Source organism: Daucus carota, chromosome 8 (genome assembly GCF_001625215.2).
Source record: "Daucus carota subsp. sativus chromosome 8, DH1 v3.0, whole genome shotgun sequence".
Taxonomy (NCBI): domain Eukaryota; kingdom Viridiplantae; phylum Streptophyta; class Magnoliopsida; order Apiales; family Apiaceae; genus Daucus; species Daucus carota.
Genome location: NC_030388.2, coordinates 17361715 through 17388910, shown reverse-complemented (window position 1 = coordinate 17388910; position 27196 = coordinate 17361715). Strand labels below are relative to the sequence as shown.

General features: G+C 34.3%; 4 protein-coding genes across 4 annotated transcripts; all 4 read left to right on the top strand.

Annotated features, from left to right (window-relative positions):
• The first annotated feature begins 2065 nt into the window (after positions 1–2065).
• On the top strand, positions 2066–4076 carry LOC108197969 (7-deoxyloganetin glucosyltransferase). The gene is made up of 2 exons (XM_017365704.2): positions 2066–2619; positions 2944–4076. Exons 1-2 carry the CDS (start codon positions 2109–2111, stop codon positions 3873–3875), a joined length of 1443 nt encoding a protein of 480 aa, XP_017221193.1. The 5' UTR covers positions 2066–2108; the 3' UTR covers positions 3876–4076.
• A 2792-nt stretch (positions 4077–6868) lies between these two features.
• Positions 6869–8656, top strand: LOC108198767 (7-deoxyloganetin glucosyltransferase). Its single transcript, XM_017366536.2, has 2 exons — positions 6869–7434; positions 7520–8656. The coding sequence occupies exons 1-2, from the start codon at positions 6921–6923 to the stop codon at positions 8458–8460; spliced, it is 1455 nt and encodes a 484-aa protein (XP_017222025.2). The 5' UTR covers positions 6869–6920; the 3' UTR covers positions 8461–8656.
• An 11897-nt stretch (positions 8657–20553) lies between these two features.
• LOC108197801 (7-deoxyloganetin glucosyltransferase-like) lies at positions 20554–22593 on the top strand. The gene is made up of 2 exons (XM_017365507.2): positions 20554–21227; positions 21498–22593. The coding sequence occupies exons 1-2, from the start codon at positions 20714–20716 to the stop codon at positions 22436–22438; spliced, it is 1455 nt and encodes a 484-aa protein (XP_017220996.1). The 5' UTR covers positions 20554–20713; the 3' UTR covers positions 22439–22593.
• Positions 22594–24387: 1794 nt separating this feature from the next.
• On the top strand, positions 24388–26255 carry LOC108197336 (7-deoxyloganetin glucosyltransferase-like). The gene is made up of 2 exons (XM_017364917.2): positions 24388–25081; positions 25193–26255. Exons 1-2 carry the CDS (start codon positions 24556–24558, stop codon positions 26131–26133), a joined length of 1467 nt encoding a protein of 488 aa, XP_017220406.1. The 5' UTR covers positions 24388–24555; the 3' UTR covers positions 26134–26255.
• Positions 26256–27196: the final 941 nt, after the last annotated feature.

Below are 27196 nucleotides of genomic sequence, written 5' to 3'. Positions count from 1 at the left end.
TATATTATTTACATTATTTTTTGACATCAAAATTGATGTCTTTGTTACCATTCTCATATTTATAATTATTTTAGGAAAAAAATAGTAACATGCACATCGAATTTTAAATTCATAAATTTAAACTAAATAATAATTTAAATAAGAATAGATATTTCATTTGCTTTATTTTACATTCTCTAAAATATTATAATCTCTCTCCAAATCACTTTTTATAACAAAATAGTTAATATGATATAGTTCTTCTTGAAAGTCTAACAAGTTTTTCTTTTAAAGATGTAATTTTCGGTTTAATTAATATGTGATTAGTGAAAAATTTATTTTTTTTACCTAATATGATATATATATATATATATATTTCATCGTACTATTTGTCTTTAGTAAATTTATTAGTTTATAAACATATTCTTTTAATAAAATCAAAATAGATCAGATCCAGATTAAATTTATTAATAAACTCATGGACTAATATATGAGTGTTCTTTATCTAGATTTTGGTAATATTGTCAATAATATCCTTCTAAGTCAATAGTCTGTTTATTAAAAATTGCGTATGAAAAATAATATATTGTATAAGCAAGTATCTAATATAACGAGCTCGTAATTTGGAATATTTTTATAAAATGTTTGTTATAATATTGAGATGTGTATTTTCTTCTAAATCTTTAAATTAATAATTGGCATGGGATTGTATCCTGCACCTTTAAAACTTTAATAGCCACATATTTTTACATATCATTAATATATATTCCCTCTGTTTTTTTTATATGACGCTTTGACTTTTGGCACACATTTTTAAGTGCTTTGACCGGGTAGTTAAAAATATTATTTTTTAAAATTTCTTTTTCTGAATAATAATATATAATCAAAATTTTTATTCAGAAAAAGAAAATTCAAAAAATAATATTTTTAACTACCCGGTCAAAGCACTTAAAAATGTGTGCCAAAAGTCAAAGCGTCACATAAAAAAAAAAACAGAGGGAGTAGTATAATTAAAATATATTATATATTCTTGTTTGGGCTCATTCATCAACTATATTACTGAATTGTACAATAACACATAGATTCTCTAAATATTTGATATGTTGTTTTCTGACTTGCACTAATCCATAATACCTGGACTCAAAATTTTGTGATCTTTCGAAACTGGAATCCTATGCGATTGAGCTATTTTCACACCCTCATCCATGATTCTCGTGGACGGTAAATGAGAACTAAACTTAGAACATGAAACAACATACGATAATTAGCTTACAAATATTTATTATCATCTTTTTGTCTAGCATTTTGATGTATAAAATGCTAAAATACATGAGAGGGAAAAATACGTTTGTGATCACTATTTTACACGTGCTCGTTGAAGTTGTGGCTGATAATAATTGTAATGACAACACCGTCCTAGACAGTTGCATGTTAGGCGCAGCATTTAATCGAAATTTAAGTGATCAAGGCCCATGATCATGACACAACGGAAAGCCCACAATTGTGTTTGTGGCAGAGAGAGTCTGTCTTGTATCAAAATAACATTTGACTTCGGCTGGTGGTGAGAATAAGTGAAAAGTCAAAATTTTAAATCAAATCTGTTTACATAATTTTAGAATATGAATAATGTACTGGTTATCACGAAAATACGAACAAAACTAAATTTATAGATCATTGTCTGGATGAAAATATTATATTTAACGATAAAAAATTACCAAAACAAGATGAGTAGTTGAAATATATCTCATACGAAATCAAGTGGTTTTACTAAGTTTAAGTGAAATTCTAACTTAGTAATTAAATTATATATCAATGAACATCAACCTATTTAATTTGGGAAAATGTTTGATGCACATAAATGTATACAAAATTTTGTACATAATATGATGAATTAATTGGAATGGAACCTGTATTTACACGAACAACCCGATTAAAACACATCACATTAATTGCCACGTCATTGTACAAAATCTTGTGTACAAAATTGTGTCCACTCAGAAATCGACCACGTGTGAAAACTTTTAGAGTAACATTTTTGAGAAGGTAGGTAGCTACTGATAAGAAGCTCTAATAAACTTCTATATATACACGCGCGCTTTAAGAAGTTTGCATCAAAACATTAAACATCTATGGATTCATGGGCAAGAGCAGCAGAGAAGCAGGCTCATGTAGTTTGCATACCAATCCCAGCTCAAAGCCACATTAAGGCCATGCTGAAAACGGCAAAGATGCTTCACAGCAAAGGCATTTTCATTACATTTGTCAATACAGAGTTTAACCACAAACGCTTCCTTAAATCAGGAGGCCTTAAAGTTCTTGGAGACCTCCCTGGTTTCGAATTCGAAACCATCTCGGATGGCCTCCCTCCATCTGACCCTAATGTGACGCAAGACGTATCAGCAATTGCTCGATCCATTGCAGGTCTTATGGCACAACCATTTCAGAACCTCATTTTGAAGCTCAATGCTGGAATCCATCCAGTCACTTCGATCCTGTCTGACGGTTTCTTGCCATTCACATCTGATGTTGCACATTCTTTCGGCATTCCCATCGTTTTGCTTTGGACAATTGCGGCCTGTGCATTTATGGCTTATTATCAGTTCAAGTATGTCCTTGAAAGAGGTCTTGTACCGCTTAAAGGTATGATTTTTCAATTTAGGTACAACACACAAATATAATCAATAACACAATTATCAACTATATGTGCCTGTTTGGGCACCGCCATTTCTGGCTCTTTTTATTAAAAAGCCGGCTTCTCCATTTTTTAACCTGTTTGTGTAAAAAGCCAGAAACACTTATGAGAAGCTGAGAATGCTAGCTTTTGTTTCAGGACTTCTGCTTCCTTCCCAAACAGTTTAATCACTTATAAATCTTAATTTATTTCTCACATCTAGTATACTATTTTACTTTACCCAAGAAGCATTTTTCAAGCTAATTTAATGATTACTGTTCATTGTGATGCAGATGAGAGCTATCTAACAAATGGATATTTGGATACCAATATAGACTGGATCCCCGGCATGCCAGATATCCGTCTGAGGGATATTCCCAGCGACGTAAGAATAATGGATCCAGATGATTTCATGTTCAACCTTTATATCAAATGCTTTGAGAAAGCAGCTACTTGCACAGCACTTGTAATTCATACCTTTGATGACTTGGAACAAGAAGTGTTGAACGCTGTCTCATCTATGTTTATCAATGTGTACACAATAGGCCCTCAACAGATGCTTTTCGATCAGATTAATTCAGATCAGGAAAAGCCACTCGGGAGCATTGGTAGTCTCTGGGAAGAGGAGAAAACATGTCTCGAGTGGCTGGACTCGAAAGAAGCTGATTCTGTTGTTTATGTGAACTTTGGAAGCATAACAGTCCTGTCTGCAGAGCAGCTTGTGGAGTTTGGTTGGGGGCTTGCTAATAGCAACTACTCCTTTGTATGGATAATTAGGCCAGATTTGATCGTGGGAGAATCTGCGAATACGTTGGGAGTTGAATTTATGGATGCCATCAAGGACAGGGGATTCATATCAAGCTGGTGCCCACAGGAGGATGTTCTCAACCACGTAGCGGTGGGAGGGTTCTTGACACATGGAGGGTGGAACTCAATCATGGAGAGCCTTTCCGCTGGAGTGCCTATGCTTTATTGGCCATTCTTCGCAGATCAACCTATAAACTGTAAGTTCTTGCGTGACAAATGGGAGTGTGGATTGGAGATTCCTAATAATGTGAAGAGAGATGATGTGGAGAAGCTTGTTAGACTGTTGATGGATGGAGCAGAAGGTAAGAAAATGAGAAACAAGGCTATAGAGTGGAAGAAACTGGCAGAGAAAGCCTGTGGACCTGGTGGATCATCTTCTCTCAATTTCGACAAGCTAGTTCTTCTCTTGAAGAACTAGAAATCCCACAATATTAGAATCCATTCTTTCTCAATTGTGTATGATCAGTTTGCATCGTCTTTAAGTTCGGTTTGCTACTTTGCTCCAACTTCAAAGCATGCATGATACACTAGATTTTGCTATTTTGGATACCTTGCATGCTTAATTTGAATATTAATGTATGTTTAATTTATTGTTAAGTTTACTATGCTTAATATATTAGTTTTAAACTTGTCGTGCACTGAAACTTCAGATATCTAATATTTCAAAGAAACCATGGTTACATCATACATCATACACAGAGATTCATCCTAGTGGATCGGGTTAAAAGGGCATTTCATCGGTTTAGAGGGGATTTTGTGATATCCATGGACCATCATCGGCACCGTATCTAAAATAAATTATTATCCATTATATTAGCAGGGTGTTAGATTTGATATGTTGTTATCCGTTCCGTGTGTATGCAGTAGGCAGGTTGTTTACGAACAGAACTGTTCGCGAACAAGTTTCAAATCGGTTCGATAAAAACTCAGTTCGCTAAGAACTCAAAAGCTCAAGCTCGAACATATAAATATATTCGTTAAGAAAACGAGCTGGAGTCTAGCTTTTAGTTAGGGGTGGCAATCGTTTCGTTTCGTATACTTTCGTTTCGTGTATTTTCGTGTACTTGAAGGTGAAACCTGTATCCGCTCGTTATTAATTTCGTGTACCTAATTTGAAACCCGTATCCGATCCGAATCGTTTCGTGTATATTTCGTTTACTTTTCGTGTATATTATATATAAAAATATTAATATATTTTTTAATCAAAAAATGGATTTAATATATATTTCCTTTATAAATTTTGTTAATTGTGAATGATATATTAATACTTGTATACAATTCTCTATAAATTTGTTGATGTATCTACAATATATATCCACACATACATATAAATATATATTTTATACTCAATTATATATTTAATATATCATAACATATATATAATAAATATAATCTACAAATATTTCGTGTACTTTCGTGTATTTCGTGTACCCCAAATGAAAACCCATATCCGACACGAAATCTATCGTGTAATTTCGTGTTCGTGTAATTTCGTGTTTCGTGTATCGAAAATCAAAACTCATATCCAATTTTTTTCGTGTCGTTTCGTTTCGTGTTAGCGTGTTACGTGTCAAATTGTCAGGTCTACTTTTAGTGTGTTCGGCTCGAACTCGGCTCAAACTCGTTCGGCTTGAGTTCGGCTCATTAAAACTTGAAAAAATGCAATATTTTCAGGATTTTTCTATAATATATACTCCCTCCGTCCCATTTTATGTGACCTCATTTCCTTTTCAGGACGTCCCAAAAAGAATGAACCTATAATACTTACTATTTTTGAACACTACTTTTCACTATTACACCCACTACCTCTATATTTTATAATCTCTTTTTACACTATTACACACTATCTCAAATCTATTATTAAATATTGATGGGTCCCACTACTTTACCCACTTTTCAACTACATTTACTACATTTTTCTTAATCTCCGTGAAAGTCAAACCAGCTCACATAAAATGGGATGGAGGGAGTACATCTTATTGAACTCAGAATTCAACATCTAATACATCTATATATTTTAGTGATGTAACCAAATTTTGGGGGGAAATAATTTTATTTGATTCGCTATTTTAGGAGTAAGTAGCGGTTTGACCTTATTTTTTATTCTAGCTCAGCTCAACTCATATATCGTGAACAAGTTCATTAAAAGAACACTGTTAAAAGAAGAACATATTATAATCGGATATAGAATCTCATCTAAATTTCAATTAAATTTTAATTTTAAGATAATTAACCTTTTATAATAGATAATAATAATATTTAACATATTTACAATAAATATGGATTAAAAATAACAAGATTTCATGTAAAGTTGATCTTGCAAAAAACATATATATGATTCTATTCCGGATTTCTTTCGGGATATATATAAGTTATTGTATGATGATTAATTATTATTTAAATAAAATAAACTTACATAAAATTTTAAGAAAAGATCCGCATAGAAAATTGTTATTTAAATAAAATAACTTACATACATTTATTTAAATGGGATACATAAAGTTCCCATTTCATGGGAGCAGTGGCGAAGCTACACTGAGCCGAGACAGCCGAGCATATGCCTCGACCCATCGTGAAATTTAAGATAATTATGTACTATAATATGTTCACTTTGATGTTTGTTCTATTGGTTTTGTAGTGTAATATTAGGAGAAAATAAAAAGAAATGATTTATCGAAATAATGAGTTGTCATTGATATCAACACACCTGAGATTGCCAAATGTTCGAGAGTTCCTCTATTTAATCTTTTTCCTTCTTCTTGTTGCCACTCTCTCTATTCAATCATTTTCCTTCTTCTTGTTGGATATCTCGTTCGTGCACATCTTATTTTTGTTTCCCGGGTCTCTAGTGAGTCACAGATATCAACACACCTGAGATTGCCAAATGTTCGAGAGTTCCTCTATTCAATCCTTTTCCTTCTTCTTGTTGCCACTCTCTCTATTCGATCCTTTTCCTTCTTCTTGTTGGATATCTTGTTCGTGCACATCTTATTTTTGTTTACTGGGCCTCTAGTGAGTCACAGATAGAGTTTGAAAAGGTCAAATTAAGAATCTCTTTCTAGTTGTTCTGAAAAGAATCTCTTTCTAGTTGTTCTAGAACAATTACGAGATTTACGTAGTTCGAACCGGTGAGTAACATTTTATCTTCCCATAATTTTATATATATTCTTTAATAAGTGACTAGACCCGAAACACTTTTAAAGGGTCGGATTATCTCGTTTACCGGTCCCGTTGTGCTCCCTTTAAAAATTAATGGATTAAATATTACACACGCAGTATGGGTAATTTAGCATGAGTGTCAAAAAAATTTTAAATACCGAATCAAACAGTAACTACCAATCAACGCATGCACCAAATTCTAATTTGCTCAGCTAACTCTGAAACGCATTACCACTATAAAACTCTAACAGGGTAATTGCATTCTGCGTCATACTAACAGAAAAAACTCAAGAAAGAATTAGCTATGAATTCACAAAATACAGCGGCAGAAAAGCAGGCTCATGTAGTTTGCATACCTGCCCCAACACAAAGTCATATCAAAGCAATGCTGAAAATGGCAAAGCTCCTTCACAGCAAAGGCTGTTTCATTACATTTGTGAATACAGAGTTCAATCACAGACGCTTGGTCAGATCAGGAGGTCTTGGATCTCTTGAAGGCCTGCCTGGTTTCGAATTTGTGACCATCCCTGATGGCCTCCCTCCGTCTGATGCGGATGCCACCCAAGACGTAATGGCACTTTCTCATGGCATTATAGAGAACAACATGCTGCCTCCATTTCAGACACTTCTTTCGAAGCTCAATGCTGGAGTCCATCCAGCTGATTCGATTCTCTCGGATGGTTTCATGCCATTCACAACCGATGTTGCTCATTCTCTTGGAATTCCTGTCGTTTTGCTGTGGACGATTCCTGCTTGTGCATTTATGGGATTTTATCAATTCAAGAATTGCCTTGATAGAGGCCTTGTACCATTTAAAGGTAAGATTCTGTAAGGCCTGAAGGTCGATGCAATTGCAATAATATGTTTATGTAATGACTATTTGTTTTGTTATATATTTTGCAGATGAGAGCTATCTAACAAATGGATATCTAGACACCATTGTAGAGGGGATCCCAGGAATGCCAGATATTCGTCTGAGGGACCTTCCAAGTCAGATCAGAATCATGGATTCGAATGATTTTATGTTCTACTTTTTTATGGAATGTGCTCAGAGAGCAAAGAATGGTACGGCACTTGTTTTTCATACCTTCGATGATTTGGAACAAGATCTTGTAAACATCCTCTCATCTATGTTTCCCAAAGTATACACAATAGGCCCGCAACAGATGCTCCTCAACCAAATCCCATTAGATCAGAAAGAGGGTCTGAAGAGCATTGGATATAATCTTTGGGAAGAGGAAAAAACATGTCTTCAATGGCTAGATTCTAAAGAAACTGATTCTGTTGTTTATGTGAACTTTGGAAGCATAACAGTCATGTATGCAGAGCAGCTTAAGGAGTTTGGCTGGGGGCTTGCCAATAGCAACTTCTGCTTCTTGTGGATAATCAGGCCCGACCTGATCGTGGGTGAATCCACAAATAGTAATACATTGGGAGTTGAATTTATGGATGCCATCAAGGGCAGAGGCTTCATAGCAAGTTGGTGTCCACAGGAAGATGTCCTCAACCACGCGTCTGTGGGAGGCTTCTTGACACATGGAGGCTGGAACTCAATTATCGAGAGCCTATCCGCTGGAGTGCCAATGCTCTGTTGGCCTTTCTTTGCGGATCAAACAACAAACTGCAAGTTCTTGTGTGACAAATGGGAGTGTGGACCGGAGATCCCTAATAACGTCAAGCGAGACGATGTGGAGAAGCTTGTCAGACTACTTATGGAAGGAGTTGAGGGTAAGAAAATGAGAGAAAAGGCCATGGAGTGGAAGAATTTGGCAGAGAAGGCCTGTGGACCTAATGGCTCTTCTTCTCAGAATTTGGATAAACTTGTTCATCTTTTGAAGAACTAGAATGAATCCACCAAGTTGATCAAATTATTTCTCAGCTTTTGCATGTTCCTTAAGATTAGCTTATGCTTACTCTGCTAACGTTCATTGTTGTAACAATTTGTGAGAGCTTTCTTTGTTTAAGATTCAGGTTTTAATATTCAACTAAATTCGATTTGTTTTGTGAAATAAAACTTTCAAGAATCGATTTGAGTGCAAACGTTCTAGTAGATAAATGCAACACGTCTTCAAAGAGCTGGCGAACACCATAACTTAGCTTCTTCTTCTGTATTAATTTATCAATTTATCAAATTCATGTTACCGGACTGCTCAGTCAAATTATCAAGTTTGTATATAAATTTACTTTGGTTTTTTATAAAGGACTTTTAGCGATTTTATATGTTTCAAACGAATATTAAACAAACGCATCAAATCAGATGCACAATGTACAGTGCATAATCGTGTTTGGCAGGACTTACAAGTCAGTTTATCATAGTGTTTGAGTAAAGAAATCATAAGTCAATTTCAAGTTGAAAATCTTAATTTTTTAATGATTTATTTTTATTTTAAAATTTGATTTTATAACCATTTTAAAAATAATTTATAAATTTTTTATTATTATATTGGTGAATTTTATACTCAATAATTTATAAATATTAAATGAAATTATCTAAATATATATATAAAAAAAATTCATTTAGACATAACTTCTCGCATGTACACGGTTGGACATATTTTAAAATTAAGGCAAACGCACCCGACATATAATGTGCCCACTTCACGCAGTGGGGGTATAATTGCATGGTTAGCCATATAATACTACTTGTTTCTAATATATTATTTCCTTGCTCCTGCCTCTGCACATGCGCTTGTCAATTTTGACCATAAAATTTCATGTCATAAAATAAGAGGAAGCCATAAAATTCGGACACTGAAGCCCGCCAGCTTCAGTGTCTGAAATTTCATGTCATAAAATAAAAGAAAATCATATTAAATATATTTTCCGTGATAATTCTCAATTTGTCTCGTTTTTTATCGGTACACTTTGAATGGACATAAAATATCTATTATATATCATTAATGATACAGTTGTATGATATTTATTAATGAGTAAAAATACTCCTAAATATATTTAGATAGATTGATAAAATATGTAGCACAAATTTGTGATAATTTTACGCAGGGGTGTTTGCGGTGCGATTTTTCCTAAAACCGCGAACCAACTCGCGCTTGTGGTTTGAAAATTCATAAACCGCAACCGCAATGCGTAATGCAAAAACCGCGTAAACCACACCTAGCGTTGTAAATGAGTTGATACGCTGGATAACCGCTCGGTGTTCGGTTCGAAAAAAACTCGGTTCGAGCTTGGTTCGATTCATAAAGGAGTCGATCTTGAGCATAATTTTAAGGTTCGTTTTATAAACGAGCCGAACTTGAGCACAGTAGAGTTCGACTCGATAGTTCGCGAGCAAGTTCAAATTATGAGTTCGTGAACATGGTTCGTGAACTTGGCTCGTGAGTGTAGTTCGTGAACTTGGCTCGTGGATGTGGAAGTTTTATTAATGGATGATTTATTATGAATTTAAGATTCCCTAGAGCATAAATTAAAATATAGTTAGAATTTTAATTTATTTTTTTGATTAAACTAAATAACAAACAAACTAGTAAATAAATTTATGAGCATAAGCTAGCTCGTTAGTAAAGTTTATTAAACAAGTTCGTGAACAAAATTAATGAGCAGTTGGTGAGCAAAAATTCATGAGACATGTTCATGAGCGTGAGTTAATGAGCAGTTCGTGAGCAAAAGCTCGTGAGACATGTGATAGAGTATATATTTACATATATTTTATATGATTTTATTCCTCATATTTATTATATTTTGCATTTAATTGGATATTTATTTAATAGATTTTAATGTTTTATTGTAGGATGCAAGAAGTTCCTAAAACTGGAAGAAATTGGAATAAAGAGCTTAATTTGGAGATTTATTTGAAGAAAATTCGGATTTGTTGGACTGCGTGCGCTTGACTCACTGTTTGGGCCATATCTTGAGTTCTAAAAGTCAGAATTGGGTGATCTTACAGCCCACGCGAAGCTAAGAGAATTTTCTTTTATTCAGAGATGGTCCAATATCCAAAATCCAATAGAATCAGCCCAGAAACAGGACAGAAAAGTCAGCTACGAATTTTCCTTTGAGAATCCAATTCCGTTTGGGAAACTGATTTGTAATTCCTTGTAAGCATTAAAATCATATATATTAGGAGAATAGAGGAGAGTATTGTATCATATAATTAGGTTAGGTTAAAAACACTTTTTCTTTTCTTCAATACTTCGAGTTTGGAGATTTCATTGTAATATCCATCTTTGTTTTATTTTATATATTTAATATGCTAGAGTAGATTTTATTCTAGAGTTGAGTTGAACCCTAGTTGTGGTTGATGCATGATTTTTCGATGATCTTCGGATGATAAGGTTATTTGCTCTTGCTTATTGAGTTGTGCTAATTAACAATTACAGGTCAGACGTGATTTTGTGTATTGTTTGAACCGATATCTATCTACCATCGGAAGTTGGATTTAGATGGTTGTGATTTATCCAATAAGGACATGAACTTCTCCATGGAAATAGGTAGAAGGAATTGTTTGGAAATTAGGATGTTGTGTTTAATGTCTCTAAACTGCATGATACCATGGAAATAGGCTTGATTGTATTTTAGAGAAGCCATTAATACTCGGGAGAGGTTATTGGTATTTTATAGGGCGCATCTTTCCTCTTGGGTAATTTATCTGATTAATTGGGGGAGAAAATCATAATTGCATTAATTCATGCTAGTGGGGATACTTGATTCTAGATCTTTTTAGTTAATTGTTTTCTAGATTTTATTTATATTAGTTTAATAATATCTATCTTTTATTGTGTTACTTGTTAGTTGGATTGAATCGAGAATAACTAGTGTTTGATACGTTTGTCTCTGTGGGAACGACTCTGACTTACCCTACTACATAGTTAGGAGGTTTGTTAGATATTTTATTATTTGATAGGCACGCGACAGCCTTGTCAAATTTTTGGCGCCGCTGCCGGGGACAAAGCGGTATCAGATTAGTTTGTTTTTGATAAGATCTGACTAATTTTATTTTTTTTTTATTATTGCTTCGGCTATTATTCTTGTTCCGTTTAATCCTTCACTTGTGGTTTTTCTTGCGTTTGCAATATTTGAGTTTCAGGTTTCTACGATAAGAAAATAAGCGAGTGAATGGAGGAGGAAGAAGAAAGCATGGAAGCACTGACTAAGGCTATGCATTCATTATCTCGGACAATCGATGAAATCAAGTCTATACCTTCATATTTGGTTACTACTTGTGAAGTTTGTGGTATGCGGGGACACCATCGAAATTTTTGCCAATTCAACACCCCTTATTATCCAAACCAAGCACCTTATTGGGATGGTAATTTCGATTACACTACCAATTACAACTCTAACCAAATACCACAATACAATCCATATCCTAGCACATACAACTCTGGTGGGGAATATTATCCTAATTTTTCCTACCAAAACCACTCACATCCACCACAAAAATCTAGCTTGGAAACTGCCTTGGAAACTTTTATCTCCGAATTTTCTCAAAGTCAACCATTTAATCCTCAGTTTGACGAGATACAAGTTAGTCCATGCCAAGCTCAATTACCTGAAATCATTTACCCTCAACCACCACAAAACTCCAACTTGGAAATTCTTTTGCAAGAATTTATTTCATCACAAGAGAAAAAGAATGAAGAGTTTAAGACACATCTCAATAAGATGCAAGCTCAAATGGCGCAAATGACTCAACAGGTAACTCAACTCGTAGAGATGCGCACTCAAACGGATAGAGAACCTATGAGTCAAATTAATGATGAAGTTTTGTGGAATGGTGGGGAGGTCAAAGAGCCTACAAACGAGGTCAGTAACAGTAAGATAATTTTTGATTACTTTGATGATGAAGATGATGATGATTTTGAAAATCTTACCCTTGTTGATCCTTATGTTTCTCAAGAAATTAACTTATGTGAAAAATCTTGTGATAACAATGATGTTAATTTCTTAGATGACTCTTTATGCATGCTATTTGATGAGGGTGATAATATATCTGTGGTGGAAATTAATGCGGATAAGGATATTGTTAATTCAATTTTGGTAGATGAGATAGAATCAATTTTGGATGAGATTGACTCAATTGATGTTAGGATTGAGAATATGTATATACCTTTTGTCGATCCAATTTGGGAGAATTTTGTGAAAAGTAGCTATGAACGTGTTAATGATAATTTTTCTAAATACTTTCACATACCCAAATTTTTTGAGCACCATATATGTCTCATGTGTCAATTTATATATCTTCTTGGTAATTTAATTGGTGCTCAAATGATCAGATTAATTGATATTAGGAGATATGTACATTTGTTTGCTTTTTCACCTTATTGGTAAATATTAGTTATTTAAATAAGTCGAGCTAATGACAATAAACAAGCGCTTCTTGGGAGGCAACCCATGATTTTTAAGGTTAGTAATTTTTTTATTTTAATCTTTGTATTTTTTTTAGATTAGAATTTTTTATTTGTATTTTCTTGTTACTCCCTCAAAGTGCCTTGATAAATTATGTGAAGTGTTTCAGGAATAAAGAGATATTTTTTAACAATTTTGAAATAGTAGAAAAAGAGGTCACTGAAAATGTTTAGGGCAAAAATTTTTGGAGTGCTGGCTACAGCTCTTCTCGGCAGAATGGTTTGGAGCCGTGGCTCGCTTCTCCCTCCTCGTGGCTCTCTTTTCCTTTCTGATTGTGCGCCTCGGCAGAACGAAAAGAGCTGGCAGCTCTCCATCGCTCCTCACGGCTCCTGGCAATCTGCTGCTGGCGTGCTAATGATGTGCGCGCTGCGCTGCTTACTGGGGCCTTTGTACAGCCCAATCGATGAACCATGATAGCTGATAACCAACAGCCCAAGGATAACCATGATAGGTGATATACATGTTGCAGAAGGAGTCGAACACTGGTCTTCAAGGATTCAATAGCATACAACTACCACCTGGCCAACTTACACACTGGTTTAAACTTATAAAGCTTAATATTTGATGGTTTCTTGGAGCTGGAATATTAATTAAGTGGAGCCTATTTTTCACATCTTTTTCTGAGCGACACTTCGTGCTTATGCACTTGGGGAGTATTTCTAACCTTTCTTTGTATAATATTTTAGTTTATTCTCTTTTAAGAATATATTATTATTAATTTATTCATTGAGGACAATGAACCATTTAAGTGTGGGGATGAGTTCTTAATGAATGAAAAAAAAATCCAAAAAAATTATATATGATTAAAAATTAAAAAAAAATAGAAAAATAAAAAAAAATTGTATATTGCCTTGTCTTAAGTTTAGGAATTTCATGATAGTTGCATTTAAATTAGAGCATGTAGTTATTTAATTTTTAGTTTATTTTGTTTTCTTTTTAGTTTGCATTTGCATAATTCATGAAAGTATGTAATAACCGAGTTAATTTCTTGTGATGAGCTTATTTGCATAATTTCTTGGCTAGTAATCTTGATCATATGTGATGTCTTGCATGCTTAGAAATTGCTTGTGCGGAAATTTTAATTACACTATAAAATGCTCTAGAAACGAGACTTAGGCTAACTTAATTCTTGAGTCTTTGCTATGAGTCGAGCGTAGAATTTTGACTATTCCCTTTTGAGCTTAGAGTATGTAAATCTTAAGTTTGGGGAAGCTGTGGGATGTATATGCCTTTCTGAAAAAAGAAAAAAAAAATTGAATATTGCAATAAAGTATCGAGTACTCCTTTGAGATCAGTGGGTGACAATTTAATGTCATGTGAAGGGGACGATCCATGTACCTGTGCTGGTATTAAGTGCAATGGTATTAGAAATAAAAAAATTTCTTGGTGACTTTTCACAACCCTTGGTTACTGGAGAATTGCTTGACTTTAAAAAAAAAAAAAGGAAAAAACATAAGCTAGCGAAGTCTATGATGGTCGTAACTCACTTACCCTGAGAAGCGTCCCGACCTTAGACCGAGCATGAATAAAAAATATGGATAAGAAAAATATAAGAGAGGCATAGAAGTTCCATTGTGACCCTGACCTATAGTTGACTCTAATGTAACGAAGTGTTTAAGCTTTATTCTGATTAACGGCTCATGGTTAAGACTCTGTTGAAGTTTGTTGGTCTCTGTTTTGTTTCTTTAGAGAGCATGTTGAGCACACGCGATGCACTCTGTACTTGCAGTGGAAGAGTTGCATGACTAATATGTGAGATAGATGAAATCCTTGATTGTTCCATATTCTGAAGATTTTCTGTTGACGAGGTTAATGCTTTCATGATTGGGTTCTAGGCATATTCATTTAGATTGCATTCATATTAGTTGCATGTTTGAGACTTGGCAGAAAAAATTGGATTTTGTGGGTAAATCTTCTATAAACCCTCACGAGACAAAACTCGTCCTACTAGGGCTGCCTAGGGGTTTAACGGCTTGTTGCATGCGCTCAATGCAATCGTGTCATCTACGAAAGTGGTGTTAGTTAGTTAGTATAGATATTTTTACTTCTTTTATTTGCCCGAGGACGTGCAAAAGCTAAGTGTGGGGATGTTTGATAGAGTATATATTTACATATATTTTATATGATTTTATTCCTCATATTTATTATATTTTGCATTTAATTGGATATTTATTTAATAGATTTTAATGTTTTATTGTAGGATGCAAGAAGTTCCTAAAACTGGAAGAAATTGGAATAAAGAGCTTAATTTGGAGATTTATTTGAAGAAAATTCGGATTTGTTGGACTGCGTGCGCTTGACTCACTGTTTGGGCCATATCTTGAGTTCTAAAAGTCAGAATTGGGTGATCTTACAGCCCACGCGAAGCTAAGAGAATTTTCTTTTATTCAGAGATGGTCCAATATCCAAAATCCAATAGAATCAGCCCAGAAACAGGACAGAAAAGTCAGCTACGAATTTTCCTTTGAGAATCCAATTCCGTTTGGGAAACTGATTTGTAATTCCTTGTAAGCATTAAAATCATATATATTAGGAGAATAGAGGAGAGTATTGTATCATATAATTAGGTTAGGTTAAAAACACTTTTTCTTTTCTTCAATACTTCGAGTTTGGAGATTTCATTGTAATATCCATCTTTGTTTTATTTTATATATTTAATATGCTAGAGTAGATTTTATTCTAGAGTTGAGTTGAACCCTAGTTGTGGTTGATGCATGATTTTTCGATGATCTTCGGATGATAAGGTTATTTGCTCTTGCTTATTGAGTTGTGCTAATTAACAATTACAGGTCAGACGTGATTTTGTGTATTGTTTGAACCGATATCTATCTACCATCGGAAGTTGGATTTAGATGGTTGTGATTTATCCAATAAGGACATGAACTTCTCCATGGAAATAGGTAGAAGGAATTGTTTGGAAATTGGATGCTGTGTTTAATGTCTCTAAACTGCATGATACCATGGAAATAGGCTTGATTGTATTTTAGAGAAGCCATTAATACTCGGAAGAGGTTATTGGTATTTTCTAGGGCGCATCTTTCCTCTTGGGTAATTTATCTGATTAATTGGGGGAGAAAATCATAATTGCATTAATTCATGCTAGTGGGGATACTTGATTCTAGATCTTTTTAGTTAATTGTTTTCTAGATTTTATTTATATTAGTTTAATAATATCTATCTTTTATTGTGTTACTTGTTAGTTGGATTGAATCGAGAATAACTAGTGTTTGATACGTTTGTCTCTGTGGGAACGACTCTGACTTACCCTACTACATAGTTAGGAGGTTTGTTAGATATTTTATTATTTGATAGGCACGCGACAGCCTTGTCAACATGTTTGTGAGCGGTTCGTGAGCAGAGTTATTCCTTAATGAGTCGATCCTCAAACAATATTTTTGGCTCGATCCAAGCTCGAGCTCGAGTTCGAGTTCGCTAATTTTTTAACAAACGATACACGAGCACTCTAGAGTTCGGCTCGGCTCGGCTCATTTACACCCCTAACCACACCACGAAATTGCAGTGCGGTGTGGTGCGGTTTTTGCGGTTTGTGTGTTTTGTACATTCAGAAAAATTATATTTTTGAATGATAATATAAAATGTAAATACAAATCTAGAGTTACGATTACTCATCAAAAGAAATATAAACTAGAATATAAGTATGATCATAATGGAGATGAAAAGATTTCAACACTAATAAATTATCTTATAGAAAACAAATTTAATTATAATATTTAATTTGTCGTCTTAGAGCTAATCTTAATTAATATTGTAAAATTTGTTCTTTTTTGAATTAAAATTTAGTTGAATAATTTGAACATACATATACACACATATGAGATAAATGTCATACTAAATAATCTATATATGTAATATAAATATTTGTAATTATATATGATATTTTTATATATTAGAAAATAGCGATGCGGTGCGGTTTGAACGACGCTTGTATATGTCAAAAACCGCAACCTGCACCGCACCGCGCGGTTTGTTAAAATTTCAACCTGCAGCAGTACTATGGAAAATAAAAACCGTATTTCGTGGTGTGGTGCGGAGCGGAGCGGTGCGGATGGTTTATGCGGTTTGATGAACACCCCTAATTTTATATATATTTGATCTAATTCTTTTTTAGGTAAACTTCCCCGCATTCACATTAAAAAGCTACTATTTTAAAAATATACTAATAACTGAAATGGAAACAAAGAGGCTACCGACAGAGTGACAAAGAAAGTAAGGTGTACAAATTTGATTATCCAGTAAAGGCAAGACTACAGGGATATGTGCGTATTTAAATATCGAATTTTTATTTAGCAAAAACAAATTTAAAAATAAATTATAAAATTATATTTTACAAGAATATTAAAATGAGTACCCAGTAATTGATAACAAAACGTATATGAGTGAGCATAGAGGAGAGAATAGTGAATTCGGAAGGAATAAATCTGAAGTGTGAACCCAGGTAATGGTTCTCTGAGACGGGAGTGTATAGTGTATCAGACAACTGATCTTTCGAAATAATACCTGCTACAATATACCTTGTCACATGATCTGTTAGAAAATTATGTTATACGATAATATATTTTATTCAGGGATGGAAACACCAGATTAATTAACAAATATGTTGTATTCACGGGCGGATCTAGCACATAAGTGTTAGGGAGCACGAATCAAATTTTCAGAAAGCACCAATATATTTTTAACTTTTTTTGGGCATTTTTATAATTTTGTAAAATTTAAAATGGTGAAAAAATGTAAAAAAAAAAAATTAGGAAGGACACTTGTCCTCGTGCCTCTTCTAGATCCGCCCCTGGTTGCATCAATGTTCTTATAAAGTTGTTGGGGTGGCTGGGCAGTTAACAGAAGCTTTGTAGCCAAAGAACCTCAGTAGCACATGATGCAAGAGTCCTGTATTCAACTTCGTGCTATATAAACAATCAGTGGCGTATGCAGGATTTAAGTCCAGAGGGGGCTGGATTTTAGTCCCACCGGGAAAAAAATTTTTGGGTACATAATATATAATTAAATTTGACATATTATTGTTACAACTTACAAATTCACAATAACACTCTCCTAGGTGCCATATTTTGAAACCTCACTATAATGTCTTCAACATCAATTTATATTAAAGTATAAAATATTAGTCTATTACAAATGTAATATTAAAGTATAAATGTAATATTAAAGTATAATTAAATTTAACTATTAGTCTATTACAAATGTAATATTAAAGTATAAAATAAAATATAAAACTAAAATGTTATTAAAAAAGTTTGATAAAAATATTTTTTATGTATTCATTTGACTTTTTGAAAATAATTTTCATTTTTTAAAAATAAATTAGTATGTACTAAAATATTTAGAGGGGTCTAATTTTTTTTTTTTAATCTTGTACACCAAAAAAAAAAAAAAATAATTTTTTTTCAGAATCCAGGGGGGGCTATAGACCACCCTCGTCCCGTGCTAACTCCGCCACTGTAAACAATGCGTTCATGAAGAAATCCACGTCTCAAATATGTTGTTGAGGTACTTGCCGAGTTCAAACCCAATATAGTTATTGAAGGTCAAGTAACCTAGTATATGAAAGAAAGGTTTCTAGGGGTTCGGCTTATGACCAAGACAATGGTTCATAGACCAGACAAATCATGGAAAATGTTTTAGTTCTGATCTTTTTCGGAGAGAAGGCCCATAATCTTAAGCCCAGTCATATGGCTGAATACCTCGCACGTAACAAGTAATTTCATGGATCAAACCAATTGTACTTTTACATCCTAAATTGCAAAATTTCTTCAAAAACTTTTGAATTTCAGTATAATCTCATTTATAGGTGAATGATAATTGGGTTATATGCAAAATATTGAAAAGATTATGAATTAAATGTTTCCAAGTTGGTAAAGGGACCGGAAAATAGACCATTTTTTCCAAATTAGTAAAGGACCGGGAACTAGACCTTTAGAACTGCAGGATCGAACATGACAAAACTTTGTATGCCTCTTTTACTTTACATCTCATTAGGGTTTTATATCAAAGGACCCACTCATTCTGTTCAAAAATCTCACCAAGACCACCCATTAAGAAACCATATCATTTAAACCACTAAATTGAGTATATATATAATTCCTTTTGATGATGTCATGGTAATTGATGAAGAACGTTAAGTTTTTAAACTGTGTCCCAATTCAAACTTGAGGGGTCGAATTTATGACCTCCCAAATTCATTATATCCTGAATGAATAGTTTGATTAAGGCCTTTTATTCTACTTACATTTTTTATTAGGTTGGCCCGATTAATCAATTTTTTTTTTTATTCTAGATGCCATGTCGGATGCATGCCGGAAGCAACGTTGATGAACACGTCAACTTTAAAATGGGTCAGAAATTATAAAAACTTAACATTTTCTATCAATTACAATAACATCATCAAATAGGATGATATATATACTCAATTTAGTGGTCTAAATGATATGGTTTTTTAATGAGTGGTCTAGGTGAGATTTTTTAGCAGAATGAGTGACCCCTTTGATATAAAACCCCATCTCATTACTGTATTAGTTCATTACATGCATAATAGTTTCATATAACTAACTGCTTAATTGAAAATAGTAAGACATTTATTTAAACATTGCAGACTGATTTTATAATAGTCAATTATTATAATCGGCAAAATTTAGTTATAATTAGTCATATATTACCCCTCTAGCATCTAGGTGTAGTTTAAAATTACATGTATATTTTATAATATTTTGGAAGAAAACAGAGACTAGTATTTAACTGGTACAAGTCCGGTCTACGACTGAAGAATCCTATCTGATCTGAAATTTCGGTCCGAACGGCAATGTGCGCTGCTTGAACCACAATATTATAACATTAGTAAAGATTTTACTAGGACATTCAACTTAAAAATTTATGAACATGTTTTGATCGTGAATGAGAATAGAAATAGAGAATTGGAATGAAGAATATGAGAATGAATATTCCAAGAGGAATATAATGAGGAGTACGAGAATGTGTATCATAAGAGTAACAAGTGATTTGCTCTCCAAGTGGGATTGTGGTTCGCATTCTATTTCACAAAATTGTTAAATCCAAACAGCAAATATGTGAAATTGAGGTTTCAATTCAAGTTAACCGAGCTAATTAAACAGAACCAAGCACCTCTTAAATAATCTTCGAATGAAATTAACTAGACGCTCTTTTGAAGTGGAGACGTGACCCGTATGTGAAATTCCTCGTTTTATTTTTTGGCAACTGTCTACACCACACACTGGATTGTTGGTACAATAAATTTCTTTAGCTATATGGTAGCTGGGTTTAGGTTGAAATTTATTTCGCATTTTCATTATCGTTGTTATGATGATTATAAGCCACTAGTTTTTTATTTTCCCATTAGTTTGTTTACGAGAACACAATGAAACCTACAATTATTTTTTAAAAACGAAGAATTTTCCCGTAAACAAGTGTTGAATCAGCCTCTGATAACGATCATGCATGTCAATTTACCAAAATACATAAAAATCTGTATACGACAAAGCTTGGAAACTCATGCCAGACAATTAATATCATACAAGTCATACCTCAAATCACTTGCTTCTCAATAATAATTTAGAAAATAAAATCATACTCAACTCTGAGCAAAGTTTTACAAATTACAAGTTATGCATGGTACTGTTTACTACAAACTCTGAATCTTAATTCCCCAGAAAAATTATTTTCGTGTAGAAATTTAACAGAAGTGGAATGGATTCATCATCAATAGCAGCAGAGAAGCAGGCTCATGTAGTTTGCATACCTTACCCTGCTCAAAGCCACATCAAGGCCATGCTGAAAATGGCGAAACTCCTTCATAATGAGAGAATTTTGATTACATTTGTGAATACAGAATTCAATCACAAAAGATTTCTTAAATCAAGAGGCCTAGTGTCTCCTGATGGGCTGCCAGGTTTCAGATTCGAAACCATCCCGGATGGCCTCCCTCCATCTCATGCTGATGCCACACAGGACATAGCTGCACTTAATCGCTCTGTCAAAGAGAACAACATGTTGGCTCCATTTCAGAGCCTACTCGAAAAGCTCAATGAGGGAACCCATCAGGTCACTTCCATCCTCTCTGACGGCTTCATGTCATTCACAGCTGATGTTTCACATTCACTCGGAATACCTATTGTTTTGCTTTGGACAATTGCTGCTTGCGGACTTATGGGATTTTATCAGTTCGGAAATGTGCTTGAAAGTGGTCTTATACCATTTAAAGGTAAGATTTTTAAGTAATGTCCTGTTTGGGAACATGGATTGCATTTAAAATATTGGATTTGATCAAATGACATGTTTGGATACACAAAAAGAATTGAATTTGAATTTTATTTGAAATCCAGGATATTCAAATACTAGTATAAAACTGAGAATTTAAAATGACACCTCTAATCATGTCATTTGATATGAAATACATGTTCCCATACGCAATCTTAGGGTCAAAACAAATGCAGTGACATGTATTGACTATATTGATGTTTTTATGATGCAGATGAGAGTTCTCTTACAAAAGGGTTGGACACTATAATTGACTGGATCCCAGGAATGCCAAATATTCGTTTGAGGGATCTTCCTAGCCATGTCAGAATCACAGATTCAAACGATTTTGTATTTAACTTTATTAAGGAATGTACTCAGAAAGCAACAAATGCCCCGGCACATATAGTTCATACCTTCGATGATTTGGAACAAGAACTTGTAAATGCCATCTCATCTTTGTTTAGGAATGTATTGACAATAGGCCCTCAACAGATGCTGCTCAACCAAATGCCACTAGATCAGGATGATCGTCTCAAAAGCATTGGATATAGTCTTTGGGAAGAGGAAAAATCATGTCTTGAGTGGCTGGACTCGAAAGAAGCTGAGTCTGTAGTTTATGTGAACTTTGGAAGCATAACAGTCATGTCTGAAGAGCAGCTTATAGAGTTTGGTTGGGGACTTGCTAATAGCAAATGCAACTTTTTATGGATTATTAGGCCTGATTTGATTGTAGGTGAATCTGCAGTTAACTTGGGAGTTCAATTTATTGAAGCCATCAAGGACAGGGGTCTAATTTCAAGCTGGTGTCCACAAGAGGATGTCCTCAACCACGTATCAGTGGGAGGATTCTTGACTCATGGAGGGTGGAACTCAATCATAGAGAGCATATCAGCTGGAGTGCCGATGCTCTGTTGGCCTTTCTTTGGAGATCAACCAATAAACTGTAAGTACTTGTGTGACCAATGGGAGTGCGGATTGGAGATTCCTAATAATGTGCAGAGAAACGATGTAGAGATGCTTGTTAGACAGTTGATGGATGGAGTCGAGGGTAAGAAAATGAGAAACAAGGCTATGGAGTGGAAGAAATTGGCAGAAAAATCATGTCATCCTAATGGCTCATCTTTCCTCAATTTTAAAAAACTGCTTCTTCTTTTAAAGAACAAGAATATGTAAAATTTATTTTCAAATTGTCAGCTTGCCTCCTAGTTAGAGCAGGATTCTACATCTTTTTTCATCGAATGCTTAGAGCATCTCCACGGGGTGGGTTGATTATAATGGTCAGCTAAATTGAGCATGTAAGATATTATATAAAATTTGTTGAGCCTGTAGTACATTTTGTTTCGATAGTATTGGTTACATTGATTGACTATATTTTAAATATAACATGATATTATTATTTGAAGTTTTTTGAATATAGAATATATTGTTTTAATATGATAATTGGTGATCCGTCATTTGCTATAAATTTATAGTTATTCAACATATATAATTATCCATAAAAAATTGGCTAAAATTATGAACAATGGGAGAGTATGGTTGGACTGATATTTTTATGAGATTATTTATATTTTTTATTTTTAGTATTTCTATATAAGGGAAAAATGAGACTGAGAGGACTCTCATTAAATAGGTTCATTCCTTGAAATTTTCGATTGTAAAATTAAATATAAATATAATTAAAAATTAAAAAGTAAAAGTAAAAGGTATTAATTAAAAGGAAGTTATGGAAGGGAATTTGGGTAGAGGAAATTGCAGGAATCATTGAGGAATTTGGGTAGAGGAAATTGCAGGAATCATCGAGGAATTCCCGTGATGATTCAGTGAGAAATGACTCAAATGAAGTACCCTGTAATGAATTATTGTGAATAGTTTTCTTCACCCAATGACCACAATTTTGGTGACTGCTTATCCATCGATGACTGTTTAACAAATCATACTACTCAAATACAAACCAAACAAGTCTGCAGACTAAAAACATCAACTTGGTAATCAATGCACTGCAAGGTGATGGTGATGCGGGGTAGGAATTCTTCCGAATGATGAGGAGTGAGGACGCATCAATGCAGATGGAAGACATGGAATTAATGGAAGTACGGCAGATTCTTAAATGAGTTATCCTATCTTGATTTTGTTTAAGATCTGTTATTAATTTGTTCGGTCTCTTGGTAGGGTAGAATTCTGTAAAATATTTTTTTCGAAAATACTGTAAAATATATATTCAAACTCAATTGTAAATGCGAGCAACTATTTTCAACCTGTGTTCCAACTTCATATCCAACTTTAACCGTATTTTTGAAAATATGGATATGGTTACGAATTTCTACGACTATCGATCTGGACAGTAGTGTACGCAGCTTGAACTGCAATATTACAACATCAGTGTCATTTTACTAAGACATTCAACTTAAAAAGCTAAATTATCTTTGAATGAAATTTAGGCAGACGCTCTTGTCAAGTAGAGACGTGAAATGTATGTGAAGTTTCTGGTTGTATTTGTTGGCAACTATCTACACCACACACTGGATTGTTGCACAATTAATATCTTTAGGTAGATGATAACTGGGATTAGGTTGAAATTTATTTCGTATTTTCATTATCGTTGTATTTTTTTATTAGTACACACACATGTTCACTCATATTTTACATCAAATATTTTATATTCGATAGCTGGGCAGGCAGATGCTCTGTTGACCTTTATTTGGAGATCAACCAATAAACTGTGGAGCCGTTTGAGTTAGCTTAAAAGAAGTGACTTCTTATTTAAATTGGAGAAGTTGAGTAGAAGTGATAAGTTAATAAGTTAATAAAGTGTTTGGAAAAGAAACAGAAGCTCTGAGAGAAAAGCTAGCATTCTCAGATTCTTAAAAGTGCTTCTGATTATTTATACAAACGGGTCAAAAAAAGCAGAAGCCGGAAGTAGCTCCAGCCCCTGCAAGTACTTGTGTGACCGAAGGGAGTGCAGATTGCAGATTCCAAATAATGTGCAGAGAAACGATGTAGATTGTCAGCTTGCTTAGATTTTGAAACTTTGTTATGAGAATGAGAGTCTGAGGGCTTGCTTAGTCATGGTTAGCACTTAGCAATATTCAAAAATTAATCTCCTTTCAGATAATCAGATGGACCTGCAATATTAATAAATTGGTACATTATCGCATATTTTTTTAAATGAGATTGAAATAATAAAACTAATCAAAGCATGCAGGCTGCACCATATTCTGGCCTATTCAGCCAACTCTAAAAGCATCAGCTATAAAAGGGTCCTTGCTGGTTGCTTTTATGAACATAAAAACATGACAGAAGTAATGGCTTCAGTAGAAAGAGTAGCAGAGAAGCAGGCTCATGTAGTGTGCATTCCTACCCCTGTTCAAAGCCATATGAAGGCAATGCTGAAAATGGCAAAGCTCCTTCACAGCAAAGGCTGTTTCGTTACATTTGTGAATACAGAGTTCAATCACCGACGCTTGCTCAAAGCAGGTGCTCTTCAATCTCTTGAACGCCTCCCTGGTTTCAGATTTGAAACCATCCCTGATGGCCTCCCTCCGTCTGATCCTGACGCCACCCAAGACATACCTGCACTTTGTCATGGCATCATAGAAAACAACATGCTACCTCCACTTCAGACCCTTCTGTCGAAGCTCAATGCTGGAATCCATCCAGTCACTTCGATCCTCTCTGACGGTTTCATGCCATTCACAGCCGATGCTGCACATTCTCTTGGAATTCCTATTGTTTTGCTTTGGACAATTGCTGCTTGTGCATTTATGGCATTTTATCAGTTCAAAAATCTCCTTGATAGAGGTCTTGTACCACTTAAAGGTAAGAATCCATGACTTAAGGTCAGAGCTCTTAAAATAATATGTGCATGCGCCATGCAGTATCTATTTGTTTTGGTACATATTTGTCATGACAGTGTTCATCATGATGCAGATGAGAGCTGTTTAACCAATGGGTATTTGGAGACCATTGTAGACTGGATTCCAGGTATGCCAGAAATTCGTCTGAGGGATCTTCCAAGTCACATCAGAATTTTTGAGGCAGATGATTTTATGTACAAGTTCTTTATGGAATGTACTCAAAGAGCAAAGAATGCTACAGCAATTGTAATTCATACCTTCGATGATTTGGAACAAGAACTTGTAAACGTCCTCTCATCTATGTTTCCCAAAGTATACACAATAGGCCCTCAACAGATGCTCCTCAACCAAATACCATTAGATCAGAAAGAGGGTCTGCAGAGCATTGGATATAATCTTTGGGAAGAGGAAAAAACATGTCTTCAGTGGCTGGATTCTAAAGAAGCTGATTCTGTTGTTTATGTCAACTTTGGAAGCATAACAGTCCTGTCTGCAGAGCAGCTTAAGGAGTTTGGCTGGGGGCTTGCCAATAGCAACTTCTGCTTCTTGTGGATAATCAGGCCCGACCTGATCGTGGGTGAATCGACAAATAGTAATACATTGGGAGTTGAATTTATGGATGCCATCAAGGGCAGAGGCTTCATAGCAAGTTGGTGTCCACAGGAAGATGTCCTCAACCACGCGTCTGTGGGAGGCTTCTTGACGCATGGAGGGTGGAACTCAATTATAGAGAGCATATCCGCGGGAGTGCCAATGCTCTGTTGGCCTTTCTTTGCAGATCAACAAATAAACTGCAAGTTCTTGCGTGACATATGGGAGTGCGGACTGGAGATTCCTAACGACGTCAGAAGAGACGATGTGGAGAAACTTGTTCGACAATTGATGGATGGAATTGAGGGCAAGAGAATGAGAAACAAGGCTATCAAGTTGAAGGAAATGGCTGAGCAGGCCTGTGCACCTAATGGCTCATCTTCTCTTAATTTGGACAAACTGGTTCTTCTTCTCAAGAACTAAAATGTACTAGATGAAGCCATAAACTTCCATTTCTCTATATGAATAAGGTTCTGTTTCTTCAGATAATATCACCACTTCTAAATTTGTGTGCAATAAAACTTCATGGATCAGTTTTAGTGAAATATTTTCTCACATGCAAAATGTCTATTTATATTAAGTTGCACATAATTTTGAACATTAGGCTTGACTAATTTTATGTTCATAGTTGCATGAGAGCAGAGCACCATGATTAGTTTCTTCTTCTTCATATAATTGTATGATTAGCACCCTGATAATGTCGTGGTTGTTTTAAATTATTGGCATGTTCGATGAAAGGTAGGAAGTCATCCCACTCCACTCACTGTCTTTATATATCAGCAATATAATAAGCTGTCATGTTCAATATTTTCGTATCTTAAAAGATACTCACTTTGTCTCATTATATTTGTTCGTTTCTGTAAAATTTGTTATTTGTTTTTCAGAAATTAATTTTATTATTGCTTCATAGTGTAATTTACATCATAAATACAATTTATAAAAATAATATTAAGGGGGCTTTGGGTGAAATTAAATAAATAATTTTTTGTTTAAAGTAAAGAAGTGAAAAAAAGTTAGAAACAAGTTAACACTTATAAGTGATTAAAGTGTTTGGGAAAGAAGTGGAAGTCATTAAACAAAAATTAGGATTCTTATAAAACTCAACTTTTATAAGGACTCCATAACTTTTTACACAGACGATACGAATAAGTGCTTCTAAATTATAAATACTGAAGTCAGACTTAAGAGCCGCCGTCAAACACCACCTAAAAATTTATTTGTAACTTCATGCTATACAAAGGCAAAATAGTAAACACTTCTTTTAGTATTTTAAGTTGTTTCGCTTGTTAGGTATTGTTTGGAGAAAAAAAAAGTAGAAGGGCTTATTTTATGTTTTTGAAGTCAGAAGTCAGAAATGCCAGTCTTTTTTGAATTTTTAGTGATTCGCATTCTGTTACTCCCTCTGTTCCCCTAGGTAGCTTACCTTGGGGACAAGGGTTTGGCGCGCATTCTAATGCTCTTAGAAAATATAGTTCCGCAACTTATT